Source organism: Hemitrygon akajei, chromosome 29 (genome assembly GCF_048418815.1).
Source record: "Hemitrygon akajei chromosome 29, sHemAka1.3, whole genome shotgun sequence".
Taxonomy (NCBI): Eukaryota; Metazoa; Chordata; class Chondrichthyes; order Myliobatiformes; family Dasyatidae; genus Hemitrygon; species Hemitrygon akajei.
Window position 1 is genome coordinate 28,940,491 of NC_133152.1, and position 17,480 is coordinate 28,957,970.

The 17,480-nt window shown below is 36.9% G+C and overlaps 1 protein-coding gene across 16 annotated transcripts in view; it reads left to right on the forward strand.

Moving 5' to 3' along the window:
- The window catches only part of kcnab2a (potassium voltage-gated channel subfamily A regulatory beta subunit 2a), a 287,858-nt gene that overhangs the window by 139,360 nt on the left and 131,018 nt on the right, over positions 1–17,480 (forward strand). Inside the window, exon 1 of one of the 16 annotated variants that reach the window (XM_073032051.1) lies at positions 5,411–5,433. The exons of 13 other annotated variants lie outside the window; for them this stretch is intronic. Coding sequence is in view for 2 of the 3 variants with exons in the window: in XM_073032032.1 (XP_072888133.1) it covers positions 10,142–10,359 (218 nt within the window). In the remaining variant the exon portion in view is untranslated. Of the gene's footprint in view, positions 1–5,410; positions 5,434–10,110; positions 10,360–17,480 lie in introns of those variants that run through there. 2 more of the 16 variants (XM_073032032.1, XM_073032034.1) reach the window with 2 other exon arrangements.

Here is a 17,480-nt window from a genome sequence, read left to right on the forward strand (position 1 = left end):
AGAAATAGTAATTTCTCAGAAATTGCTAAAAAAAACAATCTTATGTCATATATCACTTCAGTTCCATTATGGCACAATTTATAAATCAATATCCAATTTTTGCATGAGGGTATGAGTCTTGGGGAAACTGCTATTTTTAACAGAAGTGCAAGACTTTATCCAAATATGTGATAATTTCATTCCTATTGGAATATTGTTTAATTATATAACTAACCTTTTGGCATTAGTATTTTGTTCCCTACAGGATCAAGTACTGGTAAATAGGATTATATTACAGATGGGTGCCTGATTGTTGCAATCACATAATAGCCAAAGGGCCTCTTTCTGTGATGTATGATTGTAACTCTGCGCAAAAAGATGTTAAGAGTACAAGAGAAGATGCACTGTAACACTATTCTCTTAAGTTTTATTGATCATATTAGAGTGAAACTAAATAAAGGAATCTTTATCATCATTATGTGCCGTATCGTATGACAGGGCAAACATGGTCTTCCATCTGTCTCTTTAATCTGAGAAGTTCTAATAAGCTCTACAGAGCTTTTGCCTGTTCATCCATGTGACTCATGAATGTCATGCGCTGTTGACTGCAACTTTTTCTTCCATTAATTTTTCCTGTCACTTCAAGATTTTTGAGCTTCTCTTTCCTCAATACATGTCCCAGAAATTCCACCTGCCATTTCCTGATTGATGATACCAGTTCTCTTCTTATTCTGGCTTTTCACAACACTTTTTCATAAAAGGACCAAAATTTTAAAATTTAGCAAGCAATATACTTGTATTTAGTAGCAAAATTGTATACAGTGGTAAAAGTTGTTTAAAGCTGAAGAACATGAGCAACAGAACAGAAGTAGATCATGCTAGCCCTCCAGCCTACTCTGCCATTGACTAAGATTACAATCTATTCCTCTTCCACTTCTGAGTTCCATTTTCCTTGCTGTCAAAAACTCTGCTGAAATCAGTCTTGAGTATATCCCACCATTATTTTTCTGATTATCTAAAATCTGGAAACTAGAGGCCTATCCCACCATATTATTGTCCGAGCAAAGTACCATGGCTTGTGTGTATGAATTATAATACGACAGATGTTGCTAGAAAATTAAAAAAATTTATAGTCCATTGAGTAAAAATATTTCTTCTTGTCCATCCTTGTGCTTATGCTCGTTATTTCTAGAAAACTGACTGAGAAAACTGACTCTCAGCATCTACTTTCTCAGAATCAATGAATTAATCTATATGTTCTCTAAATTCTAGTAAGCATAGAATATTCTTAATCACTCTTTAAACAACAATCTCAATCAAGTAATCAATCTAGTTATCTTAAATAGGAATTAGTTTTAACCTTGAGGCTACAGAGTATTGTATACCACCTGAAGAAAGCCATAAGCCATACATATTTCCTTCCCTAATATAGCAGTCAGATTGATGCATTAACATATTAATGAAAAAATGTGACATTTTTTAGATCTGCCAAATAAATTCTATGGTAATCTGAGCTGGTTAGCATCCTACAGTGAGTAGCTCACCACCCCCCACAACTCCTCAAAGCTGTACAACTATCGGGTGAATGAGGACAGATAGCTTCAACAATTTTGCTGAAGCCCATTATCATCCAAGAGCTTGATTGGTACTCCATGCACCACCTAAAACTCATTTGCCCCAACATGGTATTAGAACGCCTACAAAACATTCTGATGATTCACCAACAGTATTTGGCACATGCCATCTCAAAGGACAACGTTTAAAATGTATGGGGATTTGAGCATCCTCAAATTTCCTTCTAAATTTGCAGATCTTTCTGATGTCAAAATGTATCATACTTTATCATTGCTATGTTACAATCCTGGAACTCCCTGCCTAACAATAGTGATACCTCCACTCCGAGGGCTACAGCAGTTCAGTGAAATGGTTCACTAATACTTGCTTGAGAAATTAGAGGTGGCTATTGAATGGCATGGCTAGCTATCCCCAAATATTTGTAATAAATTTTAGAGAATTTCAAGAATATATTGATCTGAAATTTGGTTTGCCATTGAACATGTGGAGTAATGATTACAAAAAACCTCCTTAGATTTAGGAAAGATACAGAAAGCAAACCTGGCAATTAGCAATACCTTGTAAAGCCGAAAAATCAAAGAGCTTTGTCCAAAATGAAGTAAAAAAATGCTAGGGTCAGATAACTACACAGTTCATCGCTTGACTCTGTTTAGCAGCTTCGACCCCCTTGTATTTGTTACATCTGTTTGATTTATGAAAACTTTGCCCTTGCAGAATTCACAAATCAAGATATTAAGTAAAATTCACTCTCAAGGAATATAGAATTTCTGTGGGGAAAATAAACATAAGATTATTTTTAATTCAACTCAGATTTTTGGCACATACATCAAGAAAGGTGTTCCACTATTAGAGGAGTGATAGTTTGCATTTTGGAAAATCATGATATTGACTGTTTGCAAGGAATGCAGCCACCCCACCCTCCCCAGAGTTATTAAATTGGAAGCTATTGAGGGATGTGTTACACTCTGTGCTGTTCCACATTGCCAGGTACATAAATTGGCATTAACATGCTAACACGGAGATGGTGCCAAGGTTCAAGCCTTAGACAAGAACAATGACATTGTATGTGTTGGCTTGCACTATGTAATGCTGGGCTCTAAGCCTCTTTGAGATGATTCCTGGGAATTTGGCCAATGATTGCTCAGGATGATGTTGAACATCTGGAGCCCATGTCTTGGGAGCAGGGAAAGGACCTGTATAAATGGTGGCGTGTGCATACCACCTCACAAATCACACACTTCCTTACCCATCACCATCAATGGTCTTGTGTGTGGAAGAGCCTGCAGTTCCCACATTGAGATTTTAAGGTTAAGTTAAGAGCCTTATTTGTCACACGTGCATTGAAGCATACAGTGAAATGCGTTGTTTTTGTGTCAACGACCACACAGTCCAAGGATGTGTAGAGGGCATTCTGTAAGTGTTGTCATACTTCCGGTGCCAATATAGCATGCACATGACTTACTAACCCTAATCGTATGTCTTTGGAATGTGGGAGGAAACCAGAGTCGCAAGGTGAACATACAAACGCCTTCAAGACTGAAGCAGGAATTGAACCCTGATTGATGATTGCTGGTGATGTAAATCATTGCGCTAACTGCTGTGCTACCAAACCATTGGGATTAATAGTGCTTTAGAACCCACAAATTGATAGAAATAAGTCATACTTGATATCAAGGCTCTGTCTTAAAAGAACTTAGGAGGAGAAATTGACCTTATAATCACCAGGATGATATGCTATTTCATTCTTGATAACCTGGAAACTAGAGGCAATTCCACATAATCATTTCTGGGTTTGAATGCTTGGGCTTGTGGGTATGAATTGTAATATATCTTTTTTCCTGCAGTATCACTAGAAGTATGATACTTGGTGATGGATGTGGTACCCAAAAGTTATCCAACATGTTCATGTCTTGACTTCTGCTAATTGTCTATCAAGGTGCAACAAGGTTATTTCTGCATATCTGAGTAGAGAATCATAAACACGAGGAAGTTTGCAAATGCTGGAAATCCAAAGCAATGCATACAAGTTGCTGGAAGAGCTCAGCAGGTCAGGCAGCATCTATGAAAATGAATAGATAGTCGACATTTTGGGCCAAGACCTTTCTATTCATTTCCATAGATGCTGCCTGACCTGCTGAGCCCCTCCAGCATTTTGTGTGTGTTATCTGAGTAGAGAGCACTGTTTGGTCACTGTTTCTGCCTCTTGTCAAAATGCCACTTAAGGGATTTCTGTTAGCAAGTTAGTAATCCCATTGGGCTGGCGCAGGAATGAATGGATCACAATTATAAAAGCTTTATGGTTTAAGGGTAAAAATAAAAGTGGTCAAGCCTCTACAAACACTTAATGTGACAAATTAAATTAAATACTGTTCATAGCTGATCATCGTCACAGGCTTTAGAGCAAATGTTCCTCATTAAATATCAATAAAGGATTTGCAGGATATGCTTGTATTAAAGTGTTAAGTTTACACCCACTTGGGATGTCTCTTCTACTCTCATTGTTTACCAACCACAGGAAATTGTACATGTTGCAGAAGGTATAGAATCTCGGCCAGGTTGCAGAAAATGACATGTTAGAGGACTGGTGCACGGTCTCGACCTGAGATATCAACTGCCCCTTTGCCTCCACAGATGCTGCTTGATGTAGCGTTCTTCCAGCTGTTTTTTTTTGCTTCAGATTCAACATCTCCAGTCTCCTGATAAATTGCTACCTCATTACAGACTAAAAGCAGATTTGATTTTAAAAAATCCACTTGATTCGCTAGATAGCCATGAAAGGTTTGTGTTTCTATTATATTTATACAGCATGTTTGCCAACAGCATTGTTTCCTCATTTCTGATATTGCTGGCGCCAGAGGTGCAACATCACATAAATGATGCAAGTAGGTGACGTGATCTAGTTACTCATCTTTCTATTTTTCTAGCCCTTATTCTTTCATGTGATGTGGGAATTGCTGACCAATCCAGCATTTATTGCCCAACTCAAACTGTCCCTTAACTGAGCGGCTTGCTCCTTCATTTCCGAGGGCATTTCGGAAGCAAATGAGGTGGTCTGGGGTCTGGTTGAAGTCTAACTAAGTAGGGATAGCTTCTGTTTTAACCTATTTTAATTCAAATATCAGCTTTTATTGTGTATTTTAATTTAGAAAGCTTGACTTGTAAAAGTGCATCTCATACATTATTTAGTGGAGGATTCTCAGGTGCAAAGGTATCATTGGTGTCTCAGCAATACTAATACCACAGTTTGGGGTTGATTTACAAAGATACAGAATTTAAAAACTTTTTAAATGTTTAAACTTGTAAGTTCAAGCCAGCAATTATATTCAGTATTATATTAAAGAAAATCGTAGTGGCCTCCAATCAATGAGGAAACCATATGGTTTTCTTTACTCTAGCAGATAATCTAAAATAACCTCCAATGAAATTGTACTTCTAGGAGAATGGAAGCAAAAGGTCCATTTATCTTGGGGTTTAGCACAGTTTTTAGCCAATCGTCATCACCTAGTTACAAATACACGAACTCTGCAATTGCAGTGAAAAAGCTGCACAGGTTTCTAAGCACTTACTTCATTAAAGGTAAGAGAGGCTGTATCCCTTTAAGCAGTAACCATTTCTTTATCTGCTACTGTAAGCTTTTAGTAGAAGAGAATGCTGTAAATAATTTAGCCACTATTTGCCAAGATGCAAGTATGCTGATAAGAGCAAATGGGCTGCATCAAGAAACCACTTAATCCAGGGGAGGGAAAGAATTTGGTACTTGCTAATTGCTTTTGACTGATGTAGAACACACCCCAAATATTAAAGTATTGTAGTAGCGTCTTGCAAACCCTATAAATGTGCATTCCCAGTTTTAAACCAAGCAGTTGCTGTAGAAATTTGGTGAGTTTTTTCTCTTTACTTTTAATAAAGCTGTATTTAATATGACAGAGTGGATTATGCAGAGAGTGTATTTTCTTGAATGAATGCATACATGCTGGGTTTTATGCCATTTTCCTTTACCTGATGTTATAAAGCATTTATGAAGAGTATAGACTTCGTAATTAGAATCACTAAATTTTCTGTAAAAGTTTGAATAGTTCTGACTAAAAGCAGCTGCTGGAAAATGTATTGGTGCATATTAATTGCTTAACTTTAATATCTTTACATTTTAGTTAGTGTTGTAATAGAAACATCACTTCAAACTAGAAGAATAAACCTCTCCTTTTAACATAATGTTGACCATTATCTCTGGCCATCTGGGATGTGTTGCTTCTCTTTAAGGACTGTATTAATATAGAAACAAGAATTTAAATTAACCTGGCTGAAAACTACTTCTCAGTAGGCTTCTCAAATTACTTTGCTGTATACATGTTACAGAACATTTTGCCATTCTTTGCTGCTTATTTATTTACCTGCAACAGCAAGCAAAAATGAGAAAACAAGACCAATTCATTTTTATTTATGTGCAGGCTTGACAACAATCTCAAATGCACTTGGTTATAGATAGTTACCAGTTATTTTCAAAATAGTACAAATTAAAACAAATTCAACTCTTCAGGCTGTTTGTGGTTCAGGTATCTTGAGGTCTGTACTGTAAGTGGTCTTTGTCAGAATTCGACATGGAGTCTATTTATGAGACCAGGATATTGGTGATTATAAATTCTCTGCTGTTTTTACATTAGTGCATCTCTCGATTAGATGGAATCAACCTCTTTAAGATGGTTGAGTGCAGTTTTAAATTCAAGCCCAATTTTTTTGTCTGGAATTGAGGTTTGCTTCTATTAAATCTGGCCAACATAAATTTGAATGCATAGTATTCATAGTATGATTTGCCAAGAATAAGTCTGCTGAAAGACTTTTAAGAAAACTGAGGCAGAAGCACAAAGAATCATTAAATCATATGTTTTCAGCTATCAAAAACTGAAGCAAATAACTATTAAATATTATTTATATTTGAAAAATAATAGTTATGGTACTTCAAAGCTATGACTTTTCTGTGTTTCTGACTGTGAAGACTTTGAGTTCAATGTTTTTGTGTCAGATTTTAGTTTTCCCTTGTCCATGTGTTATTTTCTCTGCCTGCCTTCACTTTTGCAGACTTCTGTATTGCTCCTTTTTTGGTGGTGTTGTTACTCATATGGACCAGATTTAGCCAGTTCTATTTGTACATAATTCCAAGAAACATTAGTAGCTTTTTGTGTCGGACATGTCTTCAACTTCTAAGGGAGGGATCTGACTTACAAATTGTGCCACTAAATTAATCATGTTTTAGTGTGATTTTTTTCCCCCTTTTAAGGAAGTCATTTTAATTTATTTCTAATTGCCTTAATTCATTTTGTTTTCTGCATGCATTGATGTTTTACTAAGGGGTCTTCATGAAGCCTTTTGCTTTTAATGGTGCAGTGGTTCTTTAGAACTGTGATTCAGTTTGAAATGCTATTTAAATGTACCTCAGCATCAAGATGAATTTTCAGTCCTGTGTTTTGTAAACTGAAACTAATTAACATTGCATAGTCTAGCAAAGGTTATGCCTGAAATTAGCTTTTCACAATTATTTCTCTCTGGCTATATACAACTCTATTCCAACTTGCTAGCTTCAGTTAGAAATGACATCGAAATTCTTCACAAATCTGTTTTGCAGAACACTGATTTTTTTTTCTGTTGATTGCTTTGGAGTTTATTTTAAATTAATTAGAATTATTTAACTTTATCAAAATATATGAGGATCTATTTGCCTTGAATTGTTACCCTGCTTTTTCAATTTGTTAAGATAGTTTCACATTTTTGGAAAACTTGTATGTGAAAGATGTTTTAAGACCATAAGTTATGGAAAGATGTTTTAGTAGAGATTTGAATAGATCTGTCAGCATAAACAATGAATGTCAACTCAGGGTGTAAAAGCTTTTGGTTGAGGGCGGAGTTGCATAGATGGGATCCCAGTGATCAAGGTGAAGTAGTGAGGTAAAAGTGAGGTAAAATCTGCTTCTTGCAATTAGTCTAGTGATTCCTGTTGAAACAATTGTTAAGAACGAGGTTTTCTCAAATGATTCCTTTGATAGCTTGTCAAACTTGGTGTCAATAATTATGATAAATGATTGTTTGGCAATGCATTCTGAAGGCGATTTTTGAATTTGTATCTTACTAGAAGTTGGAATGTTTAGTGAGAAATGGATATTTAGGATTGAAAGGTTGTGAAGAATATAGGATTGATGGCAAAATAGCAGCAAAGGCAAAAACTACCTCAGATAATGAGATAATTTTGTTATATTCTTTCCCAACTAAAATGTTGCACAAATAAGCTTTAGCAAATGTTCATTTCTAGTTCAAGTTGAATACTAAACATTCTTGTCGCATTTTACAACTACAAGTACTGGCCATGTCAGTTGTGGAGAAACTGCTTTTAGCATTTTAAACCAATAGTGGTATCTAATCACATAATTTTAAAAAGAAAACATCAGTGAATAATATTTAAAGTTATAACCATTGAAAGTGGTGATGTTGTAAGGAGTGAATATTGTTTTTGGCTTTTTAAAAAGACGATGAGTCTAAAAAGATGAAGTACTATTATTTAACTAAAAACTGTGCACAAGTAAATATTCTTCCCCTTTTGTACAATGCAATTTTGTATTTTTAACATTGGAATCAGCAAGTCCAGATTTCATTAGGCTTTTACTTTAAGTAAATTTGCTTTGAAGCTTGCATCAATCACATATGAGCAGTGTGATGTGAACCAGTGGCCCCAGCGTGCTACTAAAAACGTAATCTTTTCTAGAGCTACTTTTATAATGTTTTTGAAACCCCACTGCATTTATCATTGATGCTTATTTGATTAAAAATTAACTAGGCACAACTAAGGAGAATTGTATTTCAAAATGCATTTCTTTTCTGCTAAACTAAGTAGGAAGTTTATCATTAGCAAAGAAAAATATTGGTCAGCATCTTTGATTCTGTTTCTAAAATAATTGGAAATTATGCCAAATTTAACTATAAAATATAATTTCTGTCTGGTTAATTATTTTTATGAATGAAATAGTGTACCTTTTAAAATAATACTTTTAGTCAAAGTAATGTTGCCAAAGATTAAGAAGAATCTTAATTGTCAATGATTCTGCTCTTTTGTACCATAGTTTAGTTGATAAATTGATAATTTTTCGTCCTTGGAAAGATCTATGAGTTGCTGTTTAATTTCTCTAGAAAAGCCTACCTTGTGTTTGCATCCACCTGCCCTGCAGATCAGCAAATCCATAGTCATCCCTTTCACTTTGGAATACCATTCAAAAGGCATTGCTCAGGAGCCACACTGGTAGTGAACTATACAGGAAGAGGCAGGTATTCAGGTTCTGGTTTCTGGTTACTATGGAGATTGCTCTTGGTTTGCTGTCAGGTACTTTCACATCACCAAGTTCCAAACTAGTAAAACTGTTTCTGTTCAGTCAGATACTCTGCTGCTGTTCACTGTATCAGTAGTACTGGACTTGGGAGTAAGCTGTCCATGGAATGATTCCCAAAAATAAATGTAGAGGGGACGAAAGGGGTTGGAGGGTAAAAAAAAATTCTGCAAAAATTGTACTGTTGTTTTTTTAATTTGCAGACAGTGGAAGCAAGTACAAGAATTCCTTCAACTTAACAGAAAATAGGTGCCTGAACTTCAAACAGTATATGAAGTGTGATTTAAAAAAAAAAATTAAACTTTGATTTTGCATAAAATGCATTGACAAGAAACATGATGTTGTGCCGTCTTAGTATTTTGCCATTTACTGAAAGATTCCTTACTTTTTTCCTCACTAAATTTAGTCATAATAAGAGTGAAATTTGTAGAAGTGGCTGAGTATTTCCCTAACGGAATTAAAATGTAAATTTGTGAAGATTGTCTTTATCCACTTTCCTGCAGCAACAGATCTGGCTATATATCTAATCTACCTAGGAAAGTTCACAAGAACTTATGTTGAAAATATAGGAACATTTCACAGGAATCTGTAATATTACATTTTTCAGATGACTTCAGATGAGAATTTTCTTCAGTGACTGGAAATTCCAACTCCATTTCTATGAGGAGCTGCAAGTTTTGGTATAACTTGCTAATGTGGTATCAGTCCCACTTTCATCTTGGGAAAACATCAAATACTGTATCATGCTGTGAGTTATGTAGTGACTTAGTTACAAACAAACTCATTTACCATTTTAGATTCTGCAGAAAGGAATAAGCATCGATACTTTCCCCAGTAGCTGCTTTTATTTACTTCTTTAAATAGGAAGATGAGAGATTTGTAAACATGCTTCTTAAATACATATGTTATATTACAAAATTCATAAATTAATTTTTTTCTTTCCTCCATTACCCTGAGAGAAACTTTGATAACAATGTGAGATTGCTTGTTTGTTGGCATTCGGAACAACATAGCTCATGAACACACTGATGGTACTATTTTTAGACAGTCCAGCCTAAAGTATTTATCTTGTTAGTTTATGTCCTTTGCCACCTCGTAACATGTTCACCACTCCTAGCTCTAACATTAGTGAGGGTAAGGCCCTAGCGAATGTAAATCTAGTCGTCTCATGCAAAAATGTACAACCTGAAAATCTGCAGATTCCCAAGATAGTTGAGAAAATGTTGTCCATGTCATACACCGAAAACTTGAAGGAGCGAATAACTCGATACCATTCAGATCAGGGTCTGAATCTGGTACGGCAGAGTGATTCAATTGAGATGCAGAAGCTTCGAGAAGTCAGAGCCTTAGCCCAGACAAAGAAGATGGAGGAATTTCTCTTAATGCATTGTCTGTCACTGGAGAACTGCACAGCCTATCAGACAGGGATGAAGTATAGGTAAGAGTAATTATTTTCCTTTTAATATGATTTGTTGTTGACAACTGAAACACATCAAATGATTCCTGCCTATAACCTGCATGCTGGAATGTTTCTTTACACATAAAAGGTGATTTAAGGTAGGCTTGTCATAAGCTTAATGGAAACTACAATAAGAATGAAAACTTTGAAGAGTTTCAAGAGGCAAGCACGTGATGCTAATAGAGAAGGAGGTGGTTGAAAGATGTGACAAGAACTTTTTTTGGGTTGGGATGGTTGTTGCCATCTCAAATAACAACTTGGATTTGGTTGGTCTGCTGCCATTTTCTGTTCTGAAAATTATTGTAGAAACTGAGGAAACTTGCCTTAAGTTCTATTTCTAAATTTTGCTGAAAAATCTATTGCCTAATTCCTGTAGAAAGGAGACCGCCTACCAGAGTACATGTATTCTTTATAGACTGTGGCTACACAAGTGACCATTCAGTTCCTGGAGCCCACTCTACTGTTCAATCAACCATGGGTGAAACCTATCTTAACTTCAGCTGAATAATTTGACACTGTAATTCTTGAAAGCCCTGCCTATCACAAATTTTAGTTCATAAATATTCAGTTGAACCCAGGCCTCAACAGGGACAGAGTTCCGAATTTCCGGTTTCCTTTGTATGAAGAAGTGTATCTGGTATTACTCTTGTATAGTTAGCACAAAAATTAATATAATGCCTTTTGTTTCTATTTATTCCACAAAATACTTCAATATTCCCAATAGATTAATATCTTGTTTTCTCTATTCAAGGAATACAACTCTTGCCTATTTAGGCTAATCTCAAAAACTAGCTGCGGTGATTTTCATTATAAGTTCCTTAAAACTACTACAGGCAGATGTAGGTGCAACTTGCAGTTTTTTCATTTCTCTCCTATAACTGCCAAAGATTAAGTCTCTGCGCAACAAAATATGTGTATCCCATGCTTTGAAACTTCTTTGAAATGTGGCTGTAATTTCATACAGTTAGCATTTTCAATTGACAGGAAGGTGTTTTAAGAAGCAGAAAGGGAATGCTGTTATCACACAAAAATTCAACAGGGAATAAACTGGTATAAATTGCTGTCTGAAATGAGATATTAATCAAGTAGCACTTAGTCAAAATTTGATTGGTGTAACTTAATGTTTTGTGTGTTATAAATGGGATCTGATTGTGGGTTGCAAGTCCATAATATCATTCCAGGGTTTCTGGACACCTAATGTTCTAACTCACAAGGACCCTGTATACATGCATTAGCACACAATAGAAACCTAGCTACCACTTCTGTAATTTTAATTTGCTTGTTCATGGGCTATGAATGTTTGCTGGCTGCCTATTGGATGAAGGTATTCATAGCCTTTAAGTCTGTCTGTGTATGTGTCTATGTATATATCTATCGATCTACCTATGGATGCAGCACAGTAACAGGCCCTCAATCACCCCAATGAGCCCACGCTGCCCAATTGCACCACGTGACATATCAACCTACCAACTTGGAAGGAAAGACGTGGTCACATGGAAAATGTACAAACTCCTTACAGGAAATTGAATCTGGGTCACTGGCGCTGCAATAGTGTTACACTAACCATGTCACCCTGCCTGACTCTCACTGGATAATTAACCGTTCCAACAATCCTGTTGGCCGCCAGACAACCACTGATGACCTTTTTTTGTGCCTTTCACTTTCAACCTCCAAATTTTCTCACTGGTTCCAGCTTTACCCTCTCATGTCTCTCACTCTGGCCCTGGATTTACCTTAATTTTTTTTAAAAAGATGAAGCTTGGAAAGGAAAAGAATCATTCAGAAAGCAATTGAAAGTTAGCGGAATTTTGGAGCACTCTCAACTAACAGCAAAATTTAATCAGACCCAGAGTGAAAACTAGAAAAGTTATAATTGGCAGTTTGCTATCATTTTACCATTACTTTACTAATGGATCATGTGAAGTGATTACAGACTATAACTGGTGAATTGATCTGTTAAATCACTTCTGATATTGCCCCTAATGCTTTTTCTTTTGCTTTATTTTCTGTCAGTGAAAGACTTTTGGAAAATTACTATGCCAATCTTATTATTAATTGTTTACAGAATGTGGGTATTGTTGACACATCTGGCATTTATTTCCCCTCCTAAGTGTTTTTTTTAAAAGAGTAATGCAGAATCACCCTGTTGAACCACGGCAGTCCTTCTGATGAGTGTACACACTTAATACTGTTGGGTAAGCAGTCCCAGGTTTCACACTCGCTGGTGATAAGGGAAACATAAACACAGGAGATTCTACAGATGCTGGAAATCCAGAGCAACACACAAAAAAATACTGCAAGAGCTCAGCAGGTCAAGCAGTACCTATGGAGCGGGATAAATAGTCAACTTTTATGTCCTCAATTCAAAGCATTAACTGTTTGGTCCCCTCCATATTTGCTGCCTGACCTGCTGATTTCCTCCAGCATTTTGTGTATGTTGATAAGGGAAACATATTGTTTCTGAAGTCAGGATGTTGGGTGACTTGATGGGGAACCTGCTGGTGTTGACAATCCATGAATCTGCTGCCTTTACTTGTACCTACTAGTAGAAGTAGTTCAAGACCATCAATGGAGTGTTACTTTTTAAGATGGCATACGCTGCTGTCAGTGATGGAGGGAGTACTTTTATAGGATGTTGGAATTAAAGCATTAAGCAAGCCAATTACCTTGTTCTGGGTGATGTGGAGTTTCTGGAATGCTTTTGGAATTAAACTCATAAAGGCAAGTTTGTCATACTCCCATGACTTCGCTTTGCATATGATGAAAAGCTTTAGGAGAGCCAGGTGATAGATCACTTACTGCAGTTGGAACATGGCAATTTATGTGTGGCTGGTCCAGTTATATTTGTGAACAATGGTGATGTCTCTGTTACCAGGCTGCATCTCCCTTAAGCCTAAATCTTTAAAAAATTGCTGATGATGCTGGAAATCTGAAATAAAGACATAATTGTGGAAACATTTGCTCAGGCAACATCTATGAGAAGATAAACAGAGTCAATATTTCAGTTTGAAGACCTTTTGTCAGAATCCAATGAAGGAAAAAGGTTCTGCCAAAGTCAATAGAAAAGGAGGTAGTAAATGGATAGAGTGAAAATCAATAAGATGAAAGTACATGAAAAGCTGTCTGCTGAAAATAAAATAAAGTACTGGTGGAAGTCAGCTGGTCAGTTAGCAAATGTGGTGGCAGAGGGATACTTGATGTAGGGTCTTGACTGGAATGTCATCTATGCCTCTGTCTTTACAGATGCCATCTGACCTACTATGTTCCTCAAGCAATTTGAATTTTTGCTCTCGATTCTAGTGTATGTAGTCTCGTGCCTCCTCTGCTCAAAGTAAGCATGTTATTTAGTCTGATTGCATCCTAGGTGTCTGAGGAAGATGGGGAGATGCCATAAATTTACAGTGTTTTTTCCTTACAAAGAAAGTGCTAGAGGTCAAGCAACTGGTAAAGTAGCACTCTGTTAAAAAAGAAGCACAAGGAAATGCTAAGAAATGATGGGTTACTCAGCATAACCTTAGATATGGAAAGCTTACAGAAATATTAATGAGGAGAAGCACAAATTGGCACCTTGAGGAAGTTTAAGTTGATAAAGGAGAACTAGCATAGAATTGATAAAAACAAATTATATTTCTTTAACCAGATTGGAAAAAATAAAAGGGAATGGGGTAAGTATTGTCTACAAGATTTTTCTAAAGGAATTTGGTAAATTTCCATGCTAAGAGCTGGTTAGCAAGATTGAGATACGTAGAATTAAAAGATAGCAGCATTGAAGAATTTGGTTTGAAGGCAGAAAGTAGAGAGTATTTGTTTTTCAGACTGGAAAATGGTATACATGTACCCCAGGGATATAGTGTGAGTAAGCAATTTTTATTGAGAAAGGTAAAAATTTCTTAAATTTGCAGATGTTCCATAGCTTGGAAGTGTGCTAAATGGGGAGGAGCAGAGTCATTAGGCTGCAGGAAGATGCAGAGAAACCAATTAAATGGGCAGACTGTTGGCAGATGGAATTTAATACTGAGAAATTCTGTGATAGAATTTGGCAATAAACTGAGAGGTGATATGGACTAAAGCATGTAAAGAAACATTCACACTTTAATGTACATGTAATAAGTTTTCTAAAAGGGTAGGATCCTAGTATTTTCAACTAGATATATGGATTAGAAGAGCAGCAAAGTTATTTTAAACTATATAAAACACAGATTAAACTCCAGCCGGAGTCCATTTCTGGTCATCTAACTTTAAGAATGATGTGAAAGTCATGATGAGTAGGAGTTAAATAGGAGACCTGAAGCCTGTCAGCCCTGGCATGCTCATGGTTGATATCATCTTGGCATCAAATCCATCCCTCACCTGTTGCTATAACCCTATGTGCCACTGAAGTCCAGACAATTATCTAACCCTTAAATGCAGCTCAATATCTCAGTTGCCGCAGAATTTTAGTGTTGAGAAGTTCAGTAATTCATCACCTTCTAAAAGAAGAAGTCCCACTTCATCTCTGTCTAAGTGGATAACCACTTTTTCTGAAACTATTCCTTGGTCCTGGAGAGACTGAAAAAATATATTTATCAGAGTGGTACCAGAAGGGAGGGATTTCAGTTGTAAGGTTACAGTATAGAAGCTAGAGCAAAGAAGGTTAAAATGAAACTTAATGGAGATATTCAGCAGAAGGAAATTATTTTCTGAAGCATATAATCATAGCACATAGATTTAAGATTCAAATAGCATGAGGGGGGTGTGAAGAATACATTTGAATGAGAATAATTTATAAGGTTGGAGAAAAAGACTGACAAGATTGACTGCTGGGAGTTGGCATAGACTCAATGGGCTGAATAGTCTCCTGTAACTATTATTTCATGCAGTTCTGAGTCCAGATTCTATGGTCATCACCCTGAGAGATGAACTTGTGGGATCCATTAGAGTGACAGATTCCACGTCATTAAATATATTCAAGAAATAGGTAGAATTTTTTAACGCTAAAGCAGTCGAGGAACTTGGGTGTTAGCAAGTATTCTGGAGTTATTCAATAAAGCAGATATTAATTCAAACAAGAACAAGGCTTCAGTTCTTATTGTAAATGTAAATAAATTCAGGAAGCTTGCAATTAGACTTTAGTTTTTGTAAATTCCAAGCAGTAAATAGAAGTTCATAGGACAGGCTGCTCCACAGACCAAGAGATTGCATATGTGAGAGCCAAACATTAGGACAATGGGACTATGTTAATTTGCTTGCATCTAATCAGGTAACATGTCTAAATTATTTGCGCCATTGTGACTTGAGTTCAAGCTGGCAGACGAGATGGATGTTGTTACTTAGCATATCAAACATGGTCACAATCAATCGTTTTTCTGGACTTATGATATTTGTGTACTCAGAGACACCCCTGACAACATAAACTCAGACCGCAAGACTAAGAAGCAGAATTAGGCCATACAGCTTATTGAGTCTGCTCCACTCATTCCATCATGGCTGATTTATTATCCCTCTCAACCCCAATCTCCTGCCTTCTATCTGTAACCTTTGATGCCCTGTCTAATCAAGGACCTGTCAACCTCCGACTTAAATATACCCTTGGCTCGGTCTGCAAACATCCGTCTGTGGCAAAGAATTCTACAGATTCACCACCCTCTGGCTATAGAAAAATTTCTTCATCTCTGTTCTAAATGGATGCCCCTTAGTCCTGAGGCTGTGCCCTCTGGTCCTAAACTCCCCTACTATAGGAATCATCTTCTCCACATCCACTCTATCCAGGCCTTTCAATATTCAGTAGGTTTCAATGAAATCCCCTCTCTTTTTTTTGAAACTGTAGCGAGTACAGGCCCAGAGCAATCAAATGCTCCTCATATGCTAACCCTTTCATTCCTGGGATCATTCTCACAAACAACCTCTGGACTCTTTCAAATGCCAGTACATCCTTTCTTAGATAAGAGGTCCAAGACTGCTCACAATACTCCAAGTGTGGTCTGACCAATGTCTTATAAAGCCTCAGCATTACATCCTTGCTTTTGTATTACTGTATTTGAGCCCTCTCGAAAAGGAATCCTGCATGTGTTTTCCCTTATCCCTTTACACCCCTGATTTTTTGAATTTTCTCCCTATTTACAAAATAGTCCACAGCTTTATTCTTTCTGCCAAAGTGCATGACCATCTTAAGAAGGTTGAACAGGGAATGGACAAATCTGGATGGGTTAAGATCTGGGGCCTGGAGGAACACACTAGCAGTGTTGGAAAAGCCAATCAACAATGCAATGAGATTTTTAAAAAACAGCCATTCTATGTCATGTATACAGTCGGCCCTCCTTATCCGCGGGGGATTGGTTCCGGGACTCCCCGCGTATACCAAAAAACGCGGATGCTCAAGTCCCTTAGATAAAATGGCATAGTATTTTCATATAACCTATGCACATCCTTCCGTATACTTTAAATCGTTTCTAGATTACTTATAATACCTAAAACAATGTAAATGCTATGTAAATAGTTGTTATACTGTATTGTTTAGGGAATAATGACAAGAAAAAAAAGTTTGTACATGTTCAGTACAGATGCAACCATCGTAGCTGTTCTGGGAACACTGATGCCGCCTCAGCGTCAGCTGATCCCAATTTTCCTGTGATCTTTTAAGTTCTTGAGGCTGTAACGTTTTACATAGCTAGCCAGCCATCCCTTACTAGCTTTAAACTCCTTCCTCTTGCTCACAACGCAGGTAGTGAACGGACAAGACACGGAGCGAACAATACTCAATTTCTGCATTTTCCCGATCCGCGGTTGGTTGAATCCGCGCATGTAGAACCCGCAGATAAGGAGAGCCGACTATACTTGCAAGAGAGACAAAGTGTCATGAATCACAGAGTGGCCAAATAGTAGAGCTACAGAAGGAAAGGGTTGAATGCAGGAAAGAGTGAGACAGAGCTGGACAGCTTGAAGGAACATTTAGAACGCTCAAGGGGGGAGAGAGAGAGAGACATGGGTGAAAACAGGCAGAATAATTAGAATAGTACAAGAATGAATTAGTCAGGGATCTGGACAGACTGAGAGGTACATGTGGTAAGACCAGCTGGTAGGTGCTCACTGGGCAGCATCCATGGAAATAACTGCTGAAGAAA